Genomic DNA, 23398 nt, shown 5'->3' with positions numbered 1-23398 from the left:
ATCTTCCTCTACACCAGGTCACTCCAAACCCCATCCAGCCTCACCTTGAACACTTCCAGGCATGGGACTGGGCAACCTGTGCCAGTGCCTCACCACTCTTATCATAAGAATTTCTTGCTAATATCTGATTTAAACCTGCACTGTCAGTTTGAAGCCATTCACACTTGTCCTGTCACTCTATGCCCTTGTTCAAAGTCCCTCTCCATCTCTCTTGTACACCCTTCAGGTGTTAGAAGGCCACAATGAGGTCTCCCTGGAGTTTTCCCTTCTCCAGGCTGAACTTCTCTCAGCCTGTCTCCATAGCATAGGTGCTCCAGCCCCTTGATCATCTTCACAGCCTCCTTTGGACTCATTCCATCACGTCCACAACCTTCTTATGTTGGCGGTCCCAGAGGTGTACTGCCGGTGGGTTTTCAGCAGAGCAGATAGAGAGAATCCTCTCGCTTGGACCTGCAATGGCTGTGCTGCTCCTGGGTTGGGAGCACATATTACTGCTTATATCCTCCTTCCTTGTGTTACTTTTCAGTTGCTTTTTGCCCAAAAGGTTACTTCATCAGCTCTCTGTTTGTACCACATTTCTTTTAGGATTGCAGGGGTTTGTTACAGCTACCACAATACTAATAAAAAATCACTGAGTTAAAGGTCCTCCAGATCCACTGTAATGACTTACACACATGAGAAAAAACCCCAAAACAAAATAGGGAATTGTCTCTGCAAACTGCTAATATTGCCTGAGGTGAGTTGATTTGGACATACCATTTTCCTAGTGGACACAAGAGCTTTAGTGTTTCTGTGCTTTGTTCCTTCAGCCATATTCAATACAGTGATGGCTCACTCTAACATGTGGTGTTCCCAAAACCTGCCTTCCTATGGATCTGTGTCTTGTGGTTGATCCTTTAATGCCATGTAATGTGGGAACTCAGCACATCACTCTGGATGTGCAGAGTTACCGAGAGAACCCTTGGGGGGCTCGGAAATCCTTGAATGTTGCCAGGAGCGTCTGGTGGCTTGACTTTGATCCCTCTAGGGATGTGCCACCTGTTTGAGGACATGAGAGTCACTTGGGAGTGAATGGTGCAGGAATGATGTACTTACAGGGTGAAATACAGATTTTAGGGTTTTGGTACAGGGGGATTATGGAGACAAGATGGAGGGATCAGGGTGTGTCTTGTCCTTCTTCTTTCTTCTTCTTGTCATCCATTTTCTGTGGTGATGTTGGCACTTGGGGATTGGTCCATGGTGAAGGTGCACTTGCTAATATGGGTGAAAGGTAGTGGGAAAGAAAGGTAAATATGATGTACGTAGTTTTTAGTATAAAAAGACACGACTGCCCCGTGGGTGGTCAGAGTGCCCTTGGCTGCCTTGCAGGGCACACCTCTGCTGGGCAAAAAGAAAATTCTGTAGATAAGAAATAATAAACAATCTGAAGACTGAACAACTGAAGAATCCAGACTCGTCATTTGAAGCGCGGGCGGCCCCAGAACCACCCTACGTGTGTCTGGGCAGAGACAGACAGCCGACCGGACAATGTAAGGGTTCAGGCTTTTCTACAGAATTTCCCCCTGGAACCAGTAAAGGTTTTCTCCATTGACTATGAGCAGAAAATCTTTATCTCTAGAGTGTCTCTGAGGTATCCAACTTTCTGCCAAAAGTGATTGAAGTTTTGAAGCTTGTTCAAAGATACTTGGGGAAAAAAGAAGAGGACTGCAAGGTTAAGCAGGCAAAGACACTTCCAGGGAGGCAGTAGCAAAGGTAGGATGATTGCATAGTGCTCCTTTCCCTATGAAACTAGGGCAAACAGCATTTCCATTGCTTTTTATTATGTCCTGCTGCGCATTGCCATCTTCCATCTGCAAACATCAAAGAGCCACTGCTGTAGTAACCACACATGACATCTGATGCTGAACAGGAGGAGTTGAAATTCTCAGCAACAGGGGACTTATTTCTATCTAAGCTTCCCAGGCAATAACACTGGAAAAGTGTTTTATAAAATGTGTAACATAATGAGAAGCTGAGAAAACATTTACAAAAAATTTGTTTCCATTCTACTCTAACAATTGCCATCAAATCCTGAAATTTTATTTTCATTTCAGCACAGAACAAATTAAGTTTTAAATAAGGCCTGTATTATGGCCTGAATGAGTAGGACAATGTTTTCACTGAGACCTTTACCTTCACAGGGTAAGAGAAACAGGCTCGTGGCCAGAAAAACAAGACTGGGCAGATGGTGATGTTTCATAGTGTTGTCCCTAGACATCCCCACATCAGTTCCAGGAATCACTGTGCCACTTGCCAGATCACAAGCTGCTGAGCATCAGTGTGGAGGGAAACTGCTACAGGGATGTGAAGGTAGCACAGATTATGTGATACAAAGTCCTTCCTTGGAAAGAAGCTATGTTACACAGGGATGGATTTTGGTCTTGTTGCAGATGAGTGTGTCATCATCACTTCTGCTATGAACTATCTAATGCCCCAGGTAATTCTACATCTTTCTAAGCCAAAACCAGGAAATAAGTGTCTCCTTTACTACTGAACTGCAGGAACATTTAATTTAAGTGCCACTTTAATAGGAAGAACCAGCAGTGAGCCCTTAAAAAGCACAACTGATATATGTGCTGCTTCATCTCAGATCTTGCCTCTAACAGTGGTGAAAGAATGCATTTCATACCCTTTATGATGCCATGGTGTGCTAAAATGGGAAAATTTGATCACACATATTTCTGTGTATTAGCAGCCTTCTTGAGAGCGTTGTTCAAGTCCTCCTCTCCTGAGAGCAAATTCTTTCCCACTGCACATATTGCAGCTGGACTCATCATTTCTGTCCTGACTCAGACCTCTCCTTAGCTCAGGAAATGCTCAATGAAACATCCAAAAATCAGTCCTGTGATTGGATGAAAGACACTGCACAAGATTTCCATTGTGTACCTTGGAAGAGGTGGTTGTGCAGCTGCAAACACATCTGTGTAAGCCCTCAGGCTGGAACAGGAACAAACATTGAAGCAGTAGCTTCATTCTGCTGCAGAGAATATAATTTGTTTCCTGATGGAAACATATGCCATCATTAATAACAATCATTGATTATGCCAATTTCTAATTGGGAGCAAGACACCTTGGTATGCAAAACAGGATTAAACTACATTGGCAGATGATCTGGGGAGACAAAAATGAGAGTTGTGTGGGTTTATCTAGGGAAGTGAGATTCTAGAAGAGTGAACCAAAGCCTAGCTTGACTAGTCATCTGCCAATCACACCAAGATGTCATTTTTTATTGCAGCTGAAGAAAGGCTTGCTTACTATTTCTTTCTTACATTTGAACAATACTCTTTTCAAAAGAATGAACTACTTTGTGGAGTCAGACTCATAAAGGAAGCCAATAATTAACAAAATTATTGCTACATCTATTAACCTCAGAGTCACCCTCCTAGGTCTTGGCAGTTGCCCATTGGGGTCATAACTTCCCAGCCTGTTTCATTTTGGCAGAATTTTCAGACATTCACTGCTGGGACACAGAATGACACATATTGTCTGGAATGACAGCTCTAAGGACATTGTATTCATCACTTACAAGTTTTTATCACACTAAACACTCTTAATTTCTTCATATTATAGTACTGATTTGGATGATGAATGAGAGAAATTTGGAAACTTGGAACAAAATGTAAGAAAGTTTTTTCTGGGTCAAATTGTCCTTTCTCTGACATGTCAAGAACCTGTAGGATAAGGTGTAATGGATAAAGAAAAAGTGAGCTTTTCCTACCAGACCTTCTCAGCTTTTAGTAGTGGTTTAAAGACCGCCTGAGCTGGAGTTTGAACGTGGGCTACACTTTGTGTGCAGCTACCACAGATACACGGGGGTTTTTATGCCATCTAGAAGCAGATTCCTGTGAACCAAGTGAAAAAGAAACATGCAGTTCCTGCTTCTTTTAAACCTGACACCAGGAGCTTTGTCAGAAGTCCATTCATCACCAGTGAATAATCTCCCCTTTCTCTGCATCACTTGTGGTGGTACAGATGATGATCCTAAGAGCAGCCCAGGTAAATAAATTCCTCTGCAGATTACCTGACTGGGATTTTGATAACCTTCTTCCCTTCCAAATGATTATTGTTATTTATATTTGGATTTTGGTTTCAAACCAGTTTCATCTGACTTGGCAAAATCTGCTACTGTGCTTTGTTTCCAAGGAAATATTTGGATCAAACATAGCAACCAGAAGCTGCTGTTATTATTATTTAGCAAATAGCCCAGACCTTTGTTTTCTATCCAAGCATCCCTCAGACTTTGAGGAGTTTGGAAATCTAATCCCACACTGAATCTTTGCAAACAATGCCTCTCTTTAAAATGGGCCAAGCCACAAAGCCAAATCCACTCCTGCTGAACCTTCACATTGCTCAATACTTGACGTGAGCTCCAATCGCTGCCATCTGTTTCCAACTCTGTTATCCATTACTGCTGCTATGCTGTGCCTCCTGCCCCCTGTATCCATAGGAAAATGCATCAGACCAAAACTAATGAGGCTTTCTAATACTGCCGATAGTATTATTGCAGAACTGTATTCATTATGTACCTTGAGGCTTATTAGAAGCATCTGGAAAGTTATGCTTCAAGGGCGTCAACAAAGGCTTCTGGGATTTCACCTTCTTCCCCTTACACAAGCCTGTTTTAAATTTCTTTTGGGCAAACAGCTCCAAAACACCTCTGTTTCATCTCTAGTAAAATATCACATGAAGTAAACACACCCCATTTATATTCAAAATTTCACTTGCTAGCTTGTTTTTTTTTTGGTTTGGTTTTTTTCCCCCCTCCAGAATTGCACAATAAAATTTTAATGATTCTCTGCATATATTATAGACTTATATGGAGATCTATGCTGCTTAAAAGTTAAGCATGAGTGTTCGCTTCATAACAAATTGCTGCAGAGGTTTAGAAAGTCTGCAAAACAACTCTCAGCATGGGGCAATGATAGCCAGGAATAGGCATTTATCCTTTGCTCTTTAGAGATATGACCCACTTTACCCAATGTTAAACGGAAATCCATCCTCTTACCCAGGAAAAAGTGTAAATTGAAAACCGTAATCAGGGCCTGGTTCCTACATAGGTGCATGCCATTTTTTCTTTCTGCCTTCTTGCTTTATGAGTTTCTAGTTCTTGTGGGATTGGGGCTTTTCTGATGAATTTTAATTTTGAATTTTCTATAATCTCCAGGGAAGATGTGCCATCTCCTTGCTGGTTTTCCATCAATCTCTTTGGACTATGCTGTTTCATCTGTTCTACTAAGGAATATTCTTCACCTGTGAGGCCAAATAATACTGTTCAGACTGTGTCCAAGACTGCAATGCCAGGACAGTTATCTCTCCCCCTCTTCCAGCTCTGCTCCTTCCTTCTTCCCTTATTTCCTACATCCAGAGTGGGCCATGTTCAAGCTGTCAAGGAAACCTCAATGTAGGCAGTAAGCCTGAGCCACGATCTTTGCCTCCAAAAAGACCCAAAAACCTCAGTCTGATGCGTTTGCCCTCATGCATCACATTCACATAGCATGGAAGTCTAAGCCACCACTGTTGAGCTCTAGGCTGCTGCTGCTTAGTTTCCTTCATCATTATAGACTTATATGGAATCAGTTCTCTGCCCTCATTTCCCCCTGAACTAAACAAAATGATAATTGAATATAAATACACAGGTTTTGACACTGTGACCATGCAAGCTGAAATCTGGTTAGCAATAAACTTTATCCTCCTTCATTACTGCACCTCATCTTTGCTTAGTCACTGCTTGGTGTCAAGAGTTTGTTTCCCTGGAACAATGTGTCTTCTCCCCTGGAACAAGGCTTCCTTGTGATGAAATGGATGCTGTAAATAAAGATGTCCACCCAGCTGGAGGGTTCAGCTCCAGGGGTGAGGGCTGGACAAGTTTTGTGCAAAACAGATCCTTTAACAGATCCTTTCCCCTACTGCAAAAGTTAGCTCACAGCAGAGCACAATCCTTTCTGTATTCCTTGCTGGGAGCTCCTTCAGGATCAGCACAGATGTCCACTCAGGGGAATTAGCTGCCTTTCTTCTGTTTATCTGTTTTTCTGCCAGACAATGAAATAGCAGGGGTTAGCACTAAACAAACCATGGGGGAGAGGTGTATATTTTACAAGACCTCAGAAACACCGAATGCTGACAAAGATACATAAAAGCCTTGTGGGAGACCATGCTCTCTGGCCAGGGAGTGGAGACAACCTTTTGTGTTCTGTTCCTGGAATAGCACAGAACGGGAACACCAGTGGGAAAAGACCTGTACAAACAGTGAGCTAGAGACACAAATGCATTTCTATGATAATTTTGACTTGACTACATGCACCCATAATTCAATGGCTTCTGTTGCCATAGCAATGGAGTGTCTCATCATTTTCATGTTTTTTTCTTCACAACAACCATGGGAATTGAGGAGGTATTGTACATGCTACAGACATGGTTGGAGGTGTTTTAATCCCCCTCTTTTATCACCCAGTTGAAGGGGTGCATTCATTTCCAGACCTTGGGTCATGGCAGGGAAGGAGCCAGACACCAGGACCCCATCCCAGTGTCTTCCTGCTCAGGAGGGGGGAATTGCAGGTGGAAGGTGCTTTATGAGTTACAGGAAGTCCAAGCAGAGTTCTGAGAGACAGAAAATCTTGGCTAGAGGATATTTGAACATTTCTGGAAGACTTCAAGGTGAATGCTGACCCAAAGCAATCCCTCCTACAACACCCCTGATTGCTCAGATACAGCAGTACCCACATTCCTGTGCATGCTTGGACCTGGAGCCACCATCTCAAGGATATTAACTTGTAGTTACATCCCTCCATTAGGTCCATCCACTCGAGGTAGTATGTGGTAGGGTTTCCTTTAAAACCCCTCTTTATGGGCAGCTAAGCTATGTCAGACCCTCACTTTAGGGCAGTATCCAAGCACCAATTACCATGCACATACTGGCCCCTCAGCTTTGAAAGGGCAAGTTAAAGCACTGTATGAGCAAGAAATTATAAAATTAGAGTAATTAGAGTAAAATAGAGTGTTGAACCCTATGCCATCAAAAACTCAGCAATTAGCATTCCACCCTTTTTTTTCCAACAGTGGTTTCAGTAAAATCTGAAGATGATCCTTCTGAAACACAGAGAGGCTGCTTGCAGCTGTAATTTGCAGAAGAAATCTCTTATTTTTACCCCTGCTTCCATGAATTTAGTGTTTATCTTGGTATATGAGCATTGTAGCTGGTTACTCTCCCTGGCAGGACAGGCATCCCAACGTACAGGGACACAGAGGCTTTGCCATGTCCTATCTGCACTCATCCACAGATGAGCCATCCCTCTCTGGTTTTCCCATTGGAGGCTGTGCTTTGTAGAATGACAGAATGTTTTGGGTTGGAAGAGACCAAAAAGACCATTTAGTTCCAGCCCCTCTGCCCAGCAGCAATGACACCTTCCACTAGACCAGGTTGCTCAGACTCCCACCCAACTTGGCCTTGAACACTTCCAGGAATGGGGCACCTGCATCTTCTCTGGGCATGGTGCTGATGATAGGTGTGACATAGCCTTTGAGAGACCACTGGCTTTTTTAGATGTCAATGGCAGGCCAGGTGGGACACCCTGGGGAGGTCAGAAGGCATTAGGAAACAAGAGAGGGCTGATTTGTGAGACCACACAGGTGTGGAACAGAAGATGGTCTTAGGGCAGTGAAGGCCCAGCAGAGCTTGTAATTCCTACCTACAGCCTGACACCATGTGGATATGTTAGACCCAGAGGACATCATGTGTGTCACTATATGCCTGGAAGTGGAGCTGAGTGGGGTTACCCAGCTGCTCCAATGTTTTAGCAGGAGCTAAGCTATTTTCCATCTCCCTGATGGCTCCAAAAACACTCACTTACATGGGAGCTCAGTTGTCCTGTGGACATGGAAACACACCCTGGCATCAGCTGGAGGGTTGAAATCCCATTAGTGACACTGCAGGAGTTACATCTGCCAACAGGCACAGCTGGGAGGGGATTTCTTATAGCTAAAGGGCTGTGCTGGGAGGAAAGGATACTTCAATGGATGCTGGGAAAGAAGGGACAAACTCAATGTCCAAGGCATTTTTGGAGGACCTGGCCTCTCAACCAATGGCCATTGGTATTTATCCAAAGAGATGAAGCCCAGGCCAGCCCCAGGACTCACAGTGGGGTGCTGGACCCTCATCTTCCCCGGTTTTATAGCAGGGGCTCACCTTGCCATCCACAATGTCCTGGCTGCACTGATCTGAAGAAGACAGACCTTCTTGCCCTTTCCCAGTGCAGCAGGATTATGGATAAGCCACAGGCTCCACTGCAGTCTGACACAGAGCCGTGTGCGAGAGACACAGGACACCAGGCAGACTAAAGCATCCTCCCCCCAGCCATCACTCTAGTCATGGCTGAGGGCATTCCTGTTCCCTGGAGGAATGAGCGAGGTGTTTTCCAGGCATCATGCTTCATTAATGCTTTCATGGCATTCCTTTGCAGCTGCAGGGTGTGGTGCTGGGGGGCTGCAGCCCTGACTTGCTGATAAGCGCCAGGACTGCTGCGCACACAGCTTCCCTCATCTGAGCAGGGAAAAACTCTCAGAATAACATAAAATCAGGGGTGGTTATAAGCTTGGCATTTAGGGAGTCCTCAGAATTGTCATACTCAGATGTTCACCAAGAGGGAAACTTAATTAAAATGAGTGCTGAGAGTGGCTTGACACTTTTCTCTCCAGAGCAGCTCACTGCTTAATTGGAGAAACAAACTGTGTTCAGCAACTTAGTGGAACAATCAAGGCTTTTTTGGACAGGAATATGAGAAAGAAGGCTGAGGACGGTGAAATATATTTTACCAGCACTGATTTCAGCTTGGCCTAAGGATCAAAATCCTGCTAGTGATGGTCTAGTCTGGGTGATGAACTGGCAAATCACACTTACACATGGAAAAATGTGTGACTGGGATAACAGAGATCCTCTCCCTTGTCATCCTCTCTTGTTTTTCTTGCAAGTGGTCGTACCCTGCACAAATCTCTTTCCTGGAAAAAAAAATCCCTCTCCAACAGACCCGATGATGATGCATCGTGTCTGATTCCCAGGGAGCTGGTTTTAGTGGCATTTGAGCGTGAGCAGGAGATTAGAGGGGAGCCCAGGGAATTGCTACCCCAGCTGAATTGCTTTCCAGTCTAACCAGTTGGGAAATGCACAGTCTACCAGCGAAGGAGCGCTCTCTTGTGGGCTATGCAGAGTGTGAGTAGAGCATGTGTCAGCTATGTTAGCTCAGAGGTGATTAATAAAGAAAATAAAGACTGAGGAAGAAAGGCATGACATAAACAGGCACAGCAGCTAAGTGCAACCAGATGTCAGCTTGTTTTGATCTTCTCTTTGCAAAACCAAGGAAGAAGGAGCACAAATAAACCCCCCTCAAAGTCAGAGCCACTTTAGGCACCCACTGAGCTGCTTGAGGCCAATTGAGATGAAAGGTAAGGTCCAACATGTCACATACCCCTGGCTGGGGGCTGTGAATTGCAGAAGCATGTAGGACAGCTGGCCACAAGGCACAGACACACTGGGTTTGCTCTAACTTCCCCTGTGTCGGGGCTTTGGCAAAGCATCCAGTAGCTGAGGATGGCAGCTGGACCAGGCAATTAAAGGTGAATATTCTTCTGCCTATCATCACGAGAATGTGGTGAACACAAGGAAGAAGAAACACAGATGACGCTGATGAGAAGAGCCTGTTAATTGATACAACATGATTTGTTCAAGGCTCACAGCCATATTGTCTTTGCTGGGTGGGTGAAATAATTTCCCTCTGGACTTAGAAAAAGCTTATGACAAAGTACAATAGCATGAAACAAGTTATTTCACTTCCTAGAGTACCCTCTACCTCTTTGGACCTGTCTAGGTGTACTGAGAAGAGCTCTGTTCACACTGTACCCATGTAACCATCTCTGCTGCATCTCATGGCCCAGGAGTCTTTAGAAACTAGAATAGAATCACAGAATTGTTAAGCTTAGAAAAGCCCTCAAAGAGCATCACATCACGTCCAATCATTAACCTGGCTCTGCCAAGAACACCATGTATCCAAGTGCCACAATTACATGCATTTGAACACCTCCAGAGATCTGACCCCACCACGTCCCTGGGCAGCCTGTTACAGCACTTGACAACTCTTCCAGGGAAGAATTTTTTCCCACTATCCAATCTAAACCTTCCCTGGCACAAATTGAGGCCATTTCCTCTTGCCCTGTAGCTTGTTACTTGGGAAATAGCCACCAGAAATCCCCAGGGAGACAACTAAAGCCCTTCCCAACCCAGATCCAATACATGGAGCTGAGCTAATGTCCAAAATGCTGATTCTTACAGTTAAGCATATCCTTACACACTTCACTGCAGTATGCTTACATACTTTACTGTACCGAGATTCCTCCTGGCCCAGGAGAATTTCTCCTTGGCCTTTCCACTCAGAGGATAATGCTCAGAGGTTGGGATAGGACCAGAGTTGGCTACTGCTGTAGATGAACATCTTCACTCCTCACCAGCTGAAAGCTGATGGAATATTTACATTGATATTTACATTATATATTACATAGATACCATATATATCACACAGATGGAATACTGCTGGCATATTTACGCTGCTGCTCAACACCCCTCCTCCCAGTCAACCAGATAGGAAATCATTTGGCAGATCCTCATCTAAACAAGTCTAGTGCTCAGGAAAAGTGGCATAAATTTACTCAAGATGGTGTAAAACATGGCTTGCACATACACCCACGGTCTTAGGGAAGAAGCAGAAGTGACAGCTCTTTTGTGCACCTGCTGCATTATGCGCTTGGTATTTCAGTCACTCAGAGTGATGTTGATCCAGGTGCAGGCCTGGTCATGTTTTGTGCTCTTTAAAACATAGGAAAAGGTGACACACATTCCAGTGCCTTATTGTACAAGACCTGGTCTGTACATGGTCTGCTTTAGAGACAGCTGCAGAAGGTAAAGTGATAGAAGAAAGGAGGCAAGAACTGTGTCCCTATTTCACAGCCTGATGCTGGCACTGCTAGTGGGAAAAGACAAGCTGTCCTCCCCAGTGCCTTTCTCCCACTAAATCCATCTGAGAAGGAGGCAGTCCTAGAAACTGGGGAGGTGGTTTCTCACCAGACTGCTCTGTTTTGCCCACCTTTGAGCACTGCAAGCCTCATAAAAACACTCTGATGTGGTTTGAAAGGACAAATGAGAACTGCCCTGGCAAGGCTTGGAGTCTGGGCTCAGATGCTTTTGGAATCTCTTGATCTGTAATGGGAAGAAAAGGCCAATGAGTTTGGAACCATGAAAAATTGCAAGCAGTCTATGAGAGCCATGGACAGTTTAGAACAGGGCTTTTCTGACCCTCCTCTGATAAATCCTCCTGCAGTTCTCTCTACAAATACCTGCAGGCATTTGTGCCACGGGATCTGCCCATGGCAAGCCCAGTGGTTCCTAGGGCAGCAGTTTTGCTGCTTTCCCAGACCTGGGTGCTGCCCTTTTTCTCCTGTGGCTCTGAGCATTCAAGATTTCCCTTCTGGCTTGCAGAATGACTGCCTGTGCCTCGTGCCTGCTCCTCATCCACAGCAGTGCTGGAGGTATCAGAGCAACACACCGTCAGCCTGAGAGGCTTATCATTATCAGCTTAGGAGATATAGGTCGTCAGGGAATTTTAATCAGCAGAGACACTTTCACATCCAAAGAGACACAGATATTATCAATTCCCTTAAATGGGCACCAGAAGAGATGAGCTATAGCTCTTGGGACTCTTGCTTTCTTCCTCGTGTCTGAATAAAATGTTCTATGAAATGCAGCGATGCTGTGCTGATCCCCAACTGTTAATGCCCTGGTTTTCAGCCACAGATGTGCTTAGAAAGTCAAATTTCTCTGAAGGCTTTTCTTTTCCATGAGGAACATGCTGTTTATTTCTCTCACTTCTCTGGAAGGCACCCTTCATGATGGCCACCTGGAAAAGCTGTACCAGGACACAGCAGGCTGCTGGTATTTAAAAATGCCTGTCTGTCTTCCGGGTCAGTGCTTATTTCCACCAACAGTTTTGATCTGTTTTCCTCTCCTTCTCTCCGAGGGCATTTCTCATTTGCCCTGCTGTAGCATTCCATGCTGTGCAGCAGCAGCAGCTAATGGGGGCTTAGTGAGGTGTTAGCCTGGATGTGCTTGTTTCAGATGAAGGGATTAATACCTGGGGGCTTGTTTGGGACTCCTGCAGACAGCAGGTTTGAAACATGGCAAGGTTTATCCTTTGTCTTGCTTCTGTCAACATCTTCATTAAATTACAATTCCATTTAAAAAACCACACTGTTGGCATGAAGGAATGCATACAAACAATTGGTAATTATATTTTTTTCCCCCTTCTGTGGTTAGTTGAATTGAAGGTATTGCTCTTTGGGTGGCAGTTAGGACTGATTACTTCTATAATCCCAGAAGGCAACGAAAAAGGGAACCTGGGTTGTGTTTTGCTCTGTTATCTCTGGTCTTGCTGAAGAGCTAAAGAATGTATTTAACAGATGTGTTACTCTAGATGGGTTAACTGAGTTTGAGCAGCACTACAAAATAACCTTCTGCAACCATCCATGTGGTTCGAATGTCCCCTGGAAATAGTCATGTCAAGGGCTGCCTTCATAAATGACAATTAATAGGCACTAAGAGTAGGTGTGCTCTGAAACCACATACATTGACCCTCATTACACTTTGTCCAGGCTCTGGAAATAATGAACAATATTTCCTTTAGAGAGGGAGGGTTGTCAGAAAGGCTTTAAATACAGTTTTTAAAAATGCCAGTAATCCTTCAGATTAGCTTTTTTTTTTAGCTTTTTTCTTAGCTTTTCTGTCAGTTTGAAACAGGGCCAGTTAAATTCCAGCAAATTAAGCAGGCACTGGTGCAACCCTGTGGATACAGAGGGGATTAGTGAGAAGGCTGGGGCAGAGCATAGGCTTTTCATGGAAGAGAGCTTTGAAGGGAGCCAAGAGAAACAGGGTGCGGGAAGGTGGTGACTGTCCTGACCCAATGCAATGCAAAGCTGTTGTCAGACACTGCAAGAGCAGCCCAGAGGATATATATATAGAGATATATATATACATACATACAAATAAGAAGGATGTAGATGGGTTGGAGAGAGTCCAGAGGAGGCTATGAAGGTGCTCAGAGGGCTGGAGCACCTCTGCTGTGGAGACAGGCTGAGAGAACTGGAGTTGTTTTACCTGGAGAAGGGATGGCTTTGGGAATCCCTCAGAGCCCCTTCCAGTACATAAAGGGGCTACAAGAGAGCTGGAGAGGACAAGGAGAGATAGGACATCTGACAAGGACATGGAGAGATAGGACAAGGAGGAATGGTTTCAAACTGATGGAGGGCAGGGTGAGATTAGATGTTGGTAAGACAGTTTTCCCTTGTGAGGGTGGTGAGGTACTGGCATGGGTTGTCCACAGAAGCTGTGAAAGTGTTCAAGGCCAGGTTGGATGGGGCTTTGAGCAACCTGATCTAGTTGAAGGTGTCTCTGTCCATGGTAGGGGAGTTGGAACTAGATGAAGGTCCCTTCCAACTGAAACTACTCTGTAATTCTATGACTCTATGAACTGAAGATATATATATATACACATAGCTGAAGCAGAAGAGATGAAGACATTGGGTTGCTGGAAGCTGCCACCTGCTGAGACCTTCCATCTACCCAGGGATGTTCATACCTAGCTCATGCTCCATATTAATTAATCAGTTAATTGATTGATTTGTGGATTTTCTGTAGCTCCTAATTATAGCTAGACATCTGGGTATTGTGATAGCAGAGAACAAATTTTCTGATAGGCAAGATGAGAGCTGGAGGAAGATGTAATACCAATCCTGGGTGGCCTGTGCTGTGGTTCAGTATCCAAGTTAAAGACTATCCAGCAGACATTTGAAAGCTCAGATATTTAGATAAGATTGTAAATCTGGCTATTTTCTTCAAGCTGCCAAAGATGCCAGAGGCTGGGAAAGACCTATTGGGATAGAAGATGTTCTGGTGTAATTTCCTCTATGGGGTTTGTAAAGCCCTCATGCAAAGAAAACACAACTCATTGTCATTTCCTGGCTTTATTTTAGGGATAAATGCCAGTTATCTGATCTGTCAGGATCTGATGAATGCTCCAGTGAGATTATGTGGTTATGGGAAAGTTTGCAACATAGCATAGGCTAAGACATCATGCAGAACGTCAGCAATCCATGAGTCCATTGACGCATTTGGAAGTCTTGTTATCATTCACGGTGTGCAGGCTTGGCCAAAACCCATCATTCTTTGTCTGCCAGAAGATTTATGGTGATATTTTCTGTTGTTGTTTTTTTTTGTTTTGTTTTGGGATTTTTTTGCCATGCTTCATTTAAGCCATTTACTTTTTAAATATCCAAAGAATGACAAGCTTCCTGAACTCTGCAAGTTCTGTGTGGGTTTGCTGTTCCCCTGAGGTTTTCTGTCGAGGCCACCAATGAAATTGCAGTTGTCACTGAGAGTGCTGGTTTTGGCTGGGGTGGAGTTAGCTTTCTTCCCAGCAGATGTTATGGAGCTGTGTTCTGGATTTGTGCTGAACACAGAGTTGATAATACAGAGATGTTTTTGTTACTGCTGAGCAGGGCTTGCCCAGAGCCAAGGCATTTTCTGCTTTCACTGCCATGCTTGTGGGGAAGCTGGGGGTGCCTGGGAGGAGACACAGGCTGCACAGGTGACCCCAGCTGACCAAAGGGAGAGTCAAGACAGTGTGACATCATGCTCAGTGTATAGAGTGGGGGAAGAAGGAGGAAGGAAAGGACATTTGGAGTGAGGTTTGCCCAAGTCACCATTATCTGTGATGGGGCCCTGCTCTCCTGGAGATGGCTGAGCACCTGCCTGCCCAGGGGAGGACATCTCCTTAAGTAGATGGATAACTTACTCATTGAAAGTCTTGCCTGGCTAAGCCTCATTTGAAAAAAAAAACTTCTGAACAGTAGCTACTTCTCAGGCTGAATCATATTCTAAAATGTTTGGGAATGTCCCCTGGAAGAGGAGTGAATTTGAAGGCTGTCAAATTCAACACTCAGGTGTTGATGCCTAAATAAATACATGTACAAATATCTCATCCGGTGTTATGAGACTCTTTCCTGCCAGCTCTAATATTGACTATCTAAACCTGCAACATCACATATTCCACTAATACCAGTGCTAGAGACATCAGATTTCACAGGCTACAAAATCTGTTTCCAAGAAAATCAAATAAATCTAACCTTTTTTGGAAAGTGGACTCACTTGAACTCGACTCTGCAGGACTCAGGGATGACCTTTTGGTGTTCTGATGCAAACCAGATAACCTGGAGAAAAAGGGCTTCCAAATGCTTGACTGCATCTTGCAACCAGGACAATAGGCCACAGCAGGACAATCCTTCCCAAAAATTCCAGTCCCATCAAAACCATGGGATATCAGATACTTCCTGGGCTGCAGAGTCAAGAAAGTGAGCTCAGGTTGGGTTGACATCATGCAGACTTGATGTTATGGAAAGGACAAAGTGGAGAGGAATTTCTAAAGAATGAAAGGGTGAAGGTTTACTAATGCCAGACCATGAGGCTGGACTGAAAATAAGTCTTGTCAGTCAGACTTTATATAACTTCTGCAGTTAAGTCACAATTCTGGTATGTAAGGTCAAATGGTGATGCTGTCTCCCTGAATAACTACAAAATGTCATCCTGCTGAAAGGTGATATTGAAGAGAAAATTAGTATTACATAGTCAATGTGTCTGCACCATAGAAAAAAAGAAACTTAATTGCTCTTTTGACATAAAATAGTAGATGAGTACTCTCCTTTATTAGCGTTTTCTAGTGGAGCCTCTGGGATATGATTTTTTTTTTTCCCCAGTGCTGTTCAATAACTCTAGCATATTACTTGGAAGACAGAGAAAAAACATTATTCATATAACTTGCAAATTAGTCTGGACCTCTGATTAAATAGAAATATTTGAAAAGCACCTACTAAACCAGTTGGGTTTGTAAACATCTGGGAAGAAAAATTTATACTACTCTTCTAAGGCAGATGTTTGCACTAAGGAGAGTAGAAAAAGGTTTAAAAACAGTGGATCTGCAACTGAGTACATCCAAGCTACAGAATTAAAGTGTAGAAAAAATCAAATAGGTGATAAAGGATGCCATGACTCCTATATTCAGCACTAAGGAGTGAGGCTTACTAATTGATACTGTTTTTAATTTGGCCAAAAGCAAGAAAATTAAAAATGAATGTTAAAAGAGCATTGCAAGGATGGAATCCTGAAAGCATGCACTGTGGCAAGAGTCTTAACGAGCTGTTTATTTATTTTGCCCAGAGAATGACTGGGATGTGAGCTAATTATGGGGAGCAAATGTCTACAGGGAGGTGATATTTATTGTGCTTCCTCTTTTGTTTTTTTTTTTTTCTCAGGCAAAGGCAGAGTGAGAGCCAGTTGCAGGAAGCTGAAGCCAGACACCCTAGATGTTAAGTGGGTATTTTTAATGTTGAGGGTAATTAGCTGTTGGAATAGTAGACATAGGAACCCAGTAGATCCTCCAAGGTTGTAGTTTTTAATTAGGGCTCAGAGGATGTGGAGAAAGGCTGATGTGAGTGTTGCTGTACTGCTCTCCCCCAATTTTCTCTATGACCAGTTGAGATATGAGACTTTTCTTCAGGGAGAGCAGAACATGAATCAAGCCTTTTCCCTATCTGTCTCTGCTGACAGCAGAGATTTTCCAGAGAAATCAGCTTTATTCAGTGGCACCCCCTGGTATAATTCATTACAAAACACATTTTGTATCCAGGATGCTGGAAGAGCTCAGAACAGCAGCAGCAGCTTCTGGGAGGCTGCTTGGCCAGGCTTGATGAGAGAGGTCAGACTGAGAGATTAGAGCACCCTCTCCTGCTCTAAAAATTAAAAGCAAAGCAATGCAGCTGTGGCTTAACTGTCCTATAGGAAATGTTGTGTCACTCACAAACTTCAGTGAGCACTGAAGAGTGTTGGGAACTAGTCTGATGGTATGCAAATAACACAGCATTGCAAAGAAATCTTTGCTTTCTAGTGTGGTTGTGGCAGTAATGATAAGCTGTAGATGAGAGGGGGAAAAAAGCAAGGTTGGGAGATATAAGCAGGGTTTTAAAATTCAATGTTTATTTCAGCCAGATGGGTTACATAAATACTTGGGGTTTTTTGCCTCAGCTGCTTGATTTACCTTCTTTGTTTATTAGTGAATCCAATCAGGCAGTGCCAGGACCTGAGCTTGTTTTGCACTGTTATCCCTAGTCTTGGATACCCTAAGCATGGGAGAGACGTGCTGGAGCCATTTGGGATAACCAGCTTTTCCTGTGGAGGATGGATTAATGCCACAGTCATTAGCTAATGGAAGAAGGGTTCTTACATCAGCAAAAAAAAGGAGAAGAAAATGGAGAGAGTGATTAAGTTCTCAACCACTTTGCTATGGAAAAGTATGAAGTGTTAAGGGCAGAGTAATTATGCTAATGAATAGACTGCCAAGATTATTTTTTAATCTTTCATTGCTGAGATTTGAATGCTATAAACAAACATCCTCTAGAAGTGAGTCACTGGAGTTTTGCAGCTTTTCCTGGAGACTTTGAGTCTGCTGACCTGAAGTGGAATTAAACTGTGCAGCCCTATTGCTGATACAGAAAGATAGCACTCAGCATATGACATATGGATAGAGATACAGGTGTATCTGTATGTGGATAAATCAAACTCATACATTCAAATTTTTTTTAAAAAATAAGACTCCCAACTGAAAAAAACTTTATTTAATGTTATTTTTTCAGTAAAACTTGGTGTCAAAACTTGATGCACTGGTAGCATACAAAGCAGTGTTCTGAGTTCAGGCTTGAGTGTGTCTTAGGGACTTTCCAAATATGAAGCTATTTTTTAATCCCTGATAACAATCTTGAGCTGTAACAGCCTTCAATGAAGCACATGCCCAGGAGCTTCCCTGGATCTGGACTGTGCAAGGAAATTAATGAATGAAATTAACAGAGAGAGCTGTTCTCCCCACTGCATCTGAAAAACTCTGTGGCTTCCCTCAGTCATTAGTCATGAGGAACTGCTCCTGAACTCATGCCAGTGAGGTGTGTATAATTTATATGATGTAGTTGAATTACAAATTATTCCCTCTAGACCACAAATGCTGGGCCTCTGACCACAGCTAAATTATTGCAAGGGGGTTCCTAGCTAGGACAGGCATGGAGACATTTGAGGCTTTTCCAGGATGATAGTTGTATTGCCAGGTCCAGGGGGAAGGTGCCTGGGAATGGTTTATTGGAGGGCTCATCTCTAGGGAGGTATATACAGGACCCAGAGAAATAACCAAGAATCATTAAATAATGGAATAGTTTGTATTGGAAGAAGCCTTTAAAGGTCATCTAGTCCAACTTTGATGTAAGTGTAAAAGCTCTGTGTATGTCATAATGGGGACAAAAAAAGCCTCAAACAACAATAGGGAAAAGGGGAATATGGCACATCAGCAGAATGGTGAAGCCAAAGCTCAAATACACTGCATACCCCAAACCTAAATAGCTCAAGAAGAGGAGCCAGTCTCTGCTGTGGTGCAGAGAGATTTAAAGAGCTGTTCTGCAGGGGCCAATCCCAGGAGCTAAATCCCACTAATCCAAGGGCAGAACTTTAAGATGCCATCCCTACAGCTTCTGGATTAGACTGGAGTACAATCTGTACTGAGACAGTTCAGTGTAAGGCAGACTTGGACCTCAGCAAGAACCTCAAGGAACTAAGGCCTTGGGAGGTTACAGCTCAAGCTGTGAAACCCTCAGGAGAGGAATGGCCCTCACCAAAAGCGACACAGGAAGCTTTTGACAAGGCACAGAGGATCCCAGAGCACCCACCCTGGAATGGCCTGTGCACACAAGAATTTGAAGGAGGTGGGCACCAAAGCAGGGGAAGTTGACCGTGCATTGCCTATCCTCATGGTGGTACCCACATCCAAGGACAGCCACTGACTCTGGAGAGAGCCTGCTCTGCTGTGGGTGGCTCCTTCTGGAGGTCTCCCTCCATCAGGCAGAGGAGCTGCAGGTGCATTTGCAGCATATGCTGCACTGCAGTGCTCCGTGCTGCGTGTTCTGGTGCCAGAGCATCCAGGATAAAAATACTTTTCCAGGAATGAACAGGTAAGCCAGAATAAGGGGCCTGCTATTTTTAGAGCACAAACTTGCTGGGATCAGCAAAGTTTTCGAAGCCATGGGGTGACACTGCAGATGGAGGAGAGCCTGCTATGGCTTTGGTATTTCTGTGCTTGGCTGTGAAGGGGGAAATTGTTATTTAAAAAAAAAACCCAAACAACCCTATGGCTCCTAGTATTTAACCAAGAATGTTTGAAGCACACTTACGTACACAAAGGTTTTGACCTGACTGTTATTTAGCAGTTCTTTATCTAAATTCAAATCATAATCCTCCTTTCCCTCATTTTCTGATTATCTGTTTATCCACCTTTCAATTTGTCAGATTTAAGAGACTGAATTGCCCTTGAAAAATTTTTCCAGAAAGTTTTAAAGTTGTATGCATATACATATGTATCCCTAAGTATATGAATATGTGTGTCTATATATGTGTGTGTGAGTTTTTGTCTTTGTATGGGCTCTGATTCATATTCACAACTCACTGAGGATTTTTGAGGGAAGCTGATGGCCTAGCTGACTTCACCTTTTAATTTTCTTATATGGCTGCTTTTCTGCATGACTTTGAAACTGTCTTTCTTAGGAACCAGAAGCACAGTGTACCCATAGCTTGTACTTACTGCTGCAAACAAGGCAGACTCATTCCTCACTGCCTGGTTTCACAGTATATTGCAAAACATATTAAAGTGTTCATGCAAGTGTGCATTTAAGGGTTATGGCATGTCTGACACTGGTTGGACACTTTTCTGCATGTAGAGGTGGCTGGTGTGGTGCAAGTCCACGTGTCTGTGTGTGGGTTTGGCTCCCCAAAGACTTGTGCCTTGGGAGCTGTTGTGAAGCTTGGGCTGACTCAGCTGTACCTACATGCATGGAACAAATACAGGTGGTGAAAGGCAAACATAATCTGCTTTCCTTCCAGCATCTGGTAACACTCTGCCTGCTTCCTGAAGAACTTGGTGCAGATCTACCCACCTGTGAAACAATGTCATTTCTCCTGTGGGGTACTCACAGATCCTCCTGGGCGCTGTCGAGGCACATCAGAGTGCATCACTTCAACACTGGAAGTTTATTCAAGACATTTTTCCAGGAACTCTGGTGGCTGCTCTTTGGAATAATCCTACTTTGTTCCCCAGCACGTTGCTCTGTGTTTAAAATTGGACTGCTTGGACCCTGGAACTGTGACCCCTTCTTTTCCAAAGCCTTTCCCCATGTGGCTGCCAGGTTAGCTGTGGGACGAATAAGCAGAGATCCTTCACTAGTTCTTGGCCACCGGCTGGATTATGTGATCCTGCAAGAAGAATGTGACACACCAAGAGCTCTGGTTAGATTTGTTGACTTTGGAAAGTTTTCCTCAGCTTTTATAGGCCCTCTAAATCCTGGCTTCTGTGAGGTGGCTGCACATTTAGGGAAAAACTGGAATAAAGCTATCTTTTCATGGATGTGCATCAATTATAAGCTGGATTCCACCATCCGCCATAATGCATTTGCAAGAACTCTGCCCTCTCCAACCCAAATTTTGCTTACAATAATGAAATATTTTAGGTGGGCTCATGTTGGCATCATTGCATCCAGTGATGATATTTGGATGTACACAGCCAAGGAGGCAGAAACTGCATTCAGGAACCATGGGCTACCTGTAGGCATTGTTACATCCGTGCATAAGGGAGAAAAAGGCATTGAAGACACCTGGAACAAGATTAAAGAAGTTAATAACATTAAAAGTAAGTGCTTTAAGTCTCATTCCTTTTTTAATTTTTTTTCCCCAGGGTAGGACTGCATTGTTACCCAATGGACATACTTTAGAGAATGAAAACTTAAAGTGATTTAAGTCAAGCAGAATTTTATCTCTGATCCTAAAGCAGACAGGGCTTCACATAAAAGAATGCTGGGCATTTTGTATCTGATGAATATAGGCCAAAATCATCTACTACAACCAGAAAGATTGGGTCCAGCTTGTCTGAAAAAAAAAAAACCAACATTTTGTAGATGGTTTTCTGTGCTTGGCTTGTGTAAAGAGGAGTTTATAGGAAGGTTTTATATTTAAGGTGATTTGTATTGTGGAATATCAAAAATCAATATCAATATCAAAAATCTTGCTTTGATGCTGTGTCCTGTATTTCAGATCTCCCCACCAAACATTGGCCCCATGACATTTTGCAAGAAAAGGCACAGACTTTGGGACAGTCAAGCATGGACCAGATGTTTAAACACAAGCCAGCTGTGTCATCCTAAAATCTGTATATTTGGTGGCAGGGTGAGCATTTGGAGGTTGGGCACTGCTTACAGCTGCATTGTATTTGTCAGCTCAGCACACACAGAGGGAAAGCTCAAGCTTTGGTCAGTGACAGCAATGACCACAACTGCCCATCATCTTCAGCTGTGCCTCACTTCTGTCAAAACTTCTCTCCATTCCTTCTTTACAGCTCCAGAAATGGTTAACACCCACCATCTGCTTTATTAGGTGTTACAGACCTCTAGATGTTGAACAAAACGGGTGTGACTCTCAGCTTCCCCAGCACATAACATCAGAATCTGACCTGAGAAAGTAGCTCAGGCAGCTCTTTTACTGGGGGTGCAAGAGCTATTTCATGTTGAAAACATCAGGCAAATTACTAACACTCTGCACTATCCTTGTGTTCCAGTTATTCTCCTGTGCATGCATTCTGTTCTCATCGGAGGGCAGGAACAGGCCGCCTTGCTCACAAAAGCTCTGGAAATGGGACTAGCAGATGGAAGATACATCTTTGTTCCCTATGACACTTTGCTGTACAGTCTGCCTTACCAAAACAACTCATTCAGTGTCTTTGATAATGACAGCAAGCTCCGGGAGGCTTATGATGCTGTGCTGACCATCACGCTGGAGTCTGGAGAAAGGACTTTCTATGATGCATTCAGGGAAGCTAAAGAAAGTGGTGAAATAATCAGGGATTTGGAAGCCACACAGGTAAATAGTCTTTCTCTTGAGCTTTTCTGGGACCTGTCAATAGGAAACAGCAATAGTTACAGAAAAAGTACAGGGAAGACTCAATCCAGCCTGCACACTTTCATTTTAGAAAAATACAGAGAAATTTGAATGTGGTCTGCACTCATCTGGAAAGGTCACTTTTCCCAGGTGTCTGGCAAAATAACTCACTTGGTTAAACTGTAGGACTATGATGGGAATTCAAGAGAAAGGGTCTATGCCTGAGGCGCTCAGATTTGGTTTGCTGTGTGCTAGCTGCAATGGACTTAAATTGAAAAGGTATCTCTTGAGGTGGATGAAGTCCATGGAATTTGTAGAGAATCAAAATAAGATATCCATATGACTGAGAATTTGAGAGGATGAGACAGACTAAAGAAATACTGGATGCTTCTAGAGGGAAACATTTAAGACCATTGCTATTGCATTCTTCTTAGCACTATAGTCAAGGTTATTCTTTGTCAGCATGATCATCTAAAAGTCCCCGGTAGCCTATTAAAAACCAAATCAATTTTTACCTTGAGAACATTTACAAGAATTGGAGAATCTTATACTGGTGAAGAGATACAGGAGTTAGCTGAGCTATTCTTCAAATTACCCTATGACATTTCAAAAAATTACAAGTACTTTTAAGGCATAATTTATCAGATCTGCACGGATCTACTTTAGAAGAAGATGAATCATGACTTGAAAGCATTAATTTTTTTCCCTTCAGTTTAATGAGAGCCCAGGTTAACTGTGTTGAGTGTCAGGTACTTCATTTCAGATATCTACATCTGATCACTTAATCCCACAAATGTCAGATTTGTCTGTGGCTCCCAAGAGCACTCCTCATTTTTCTCACAGGTGTATGGCTATAATCTCTCTTCACCTACCAGCTGTGAATGACCATGTGATTACAAAAGTCACCATTTGTGTTAAAGCTTCCTAAATCAAGTCTGGCACAGAAGGGAGCAATGCAAACAGAAAAGGCTCTGCTACCCCACAGAACAAGTTTGCTGTGGGTCTGCTGGGGGATTTTTGCATCTTTGTGATAAATAATATTTTGACAGATGAGACCAATCTTTTGGGCATGACACTTTTCCTGTCTTTGTATGGAGCCTCTGACTTCAATCTTCTATTTGTAGAAGATATTTTAGTGAAATGTTTTGAGGCAGGATAAATTTGTGATAAATTTCAGCTGAATATCAGGCTCAGAATCTTGGCTTTTCCCATCATAATGCAATTTTGTGTGGTTTTAAAAATATTTTGAAATTGCATTTT

The 23398-nt window shown here is 43.3% G+C and overlaps 1 protein-coding gene across 1 annotated transcript in view; it reads left to right on the top strand.

Moving 5' to 3' along the window:
- The first annotated feature begins 20158 nt into the window (after positions 1-20158).
- The window catches only part of GUCY2F (guanylate cyclase 2F, retinal), a 38009-nt gene continuing 34769 nt past the window's right edge, over positions 20159-23398 (top strand). The window contains exons 1-2 of the mRNA XM_066571763.1: positions 20159-20897; positions 21819-22120. Coding sequence (XP_066427860.1) covers positions 20159-20897; positions 21819-22120 — 1041 coding nt within the window. The remainder of the gene's footprint in view (positions 20898-21818; positions 22121-23398) is intronic.

Source organism: Molothrus aeneus, chromosome 2, assembly GCF_037042795.1.
Source record: "Molothrus aeneus isolate 106 chromosome 2, BPBGC_Maene_1.0, whole genome shotgun sequence".
Classification (NCBI taxonomy): domain Eukaryota; kingdom Metazoa; phylum Chordata; class Aves; order Passeriformes; family Icteridae; genus Molothrus; species Molothrus aeneus.
Note: the sequence above shows the minus strand (reverse complement) of the source record. Positions and strands in the feature narration are given on the sequence as shown.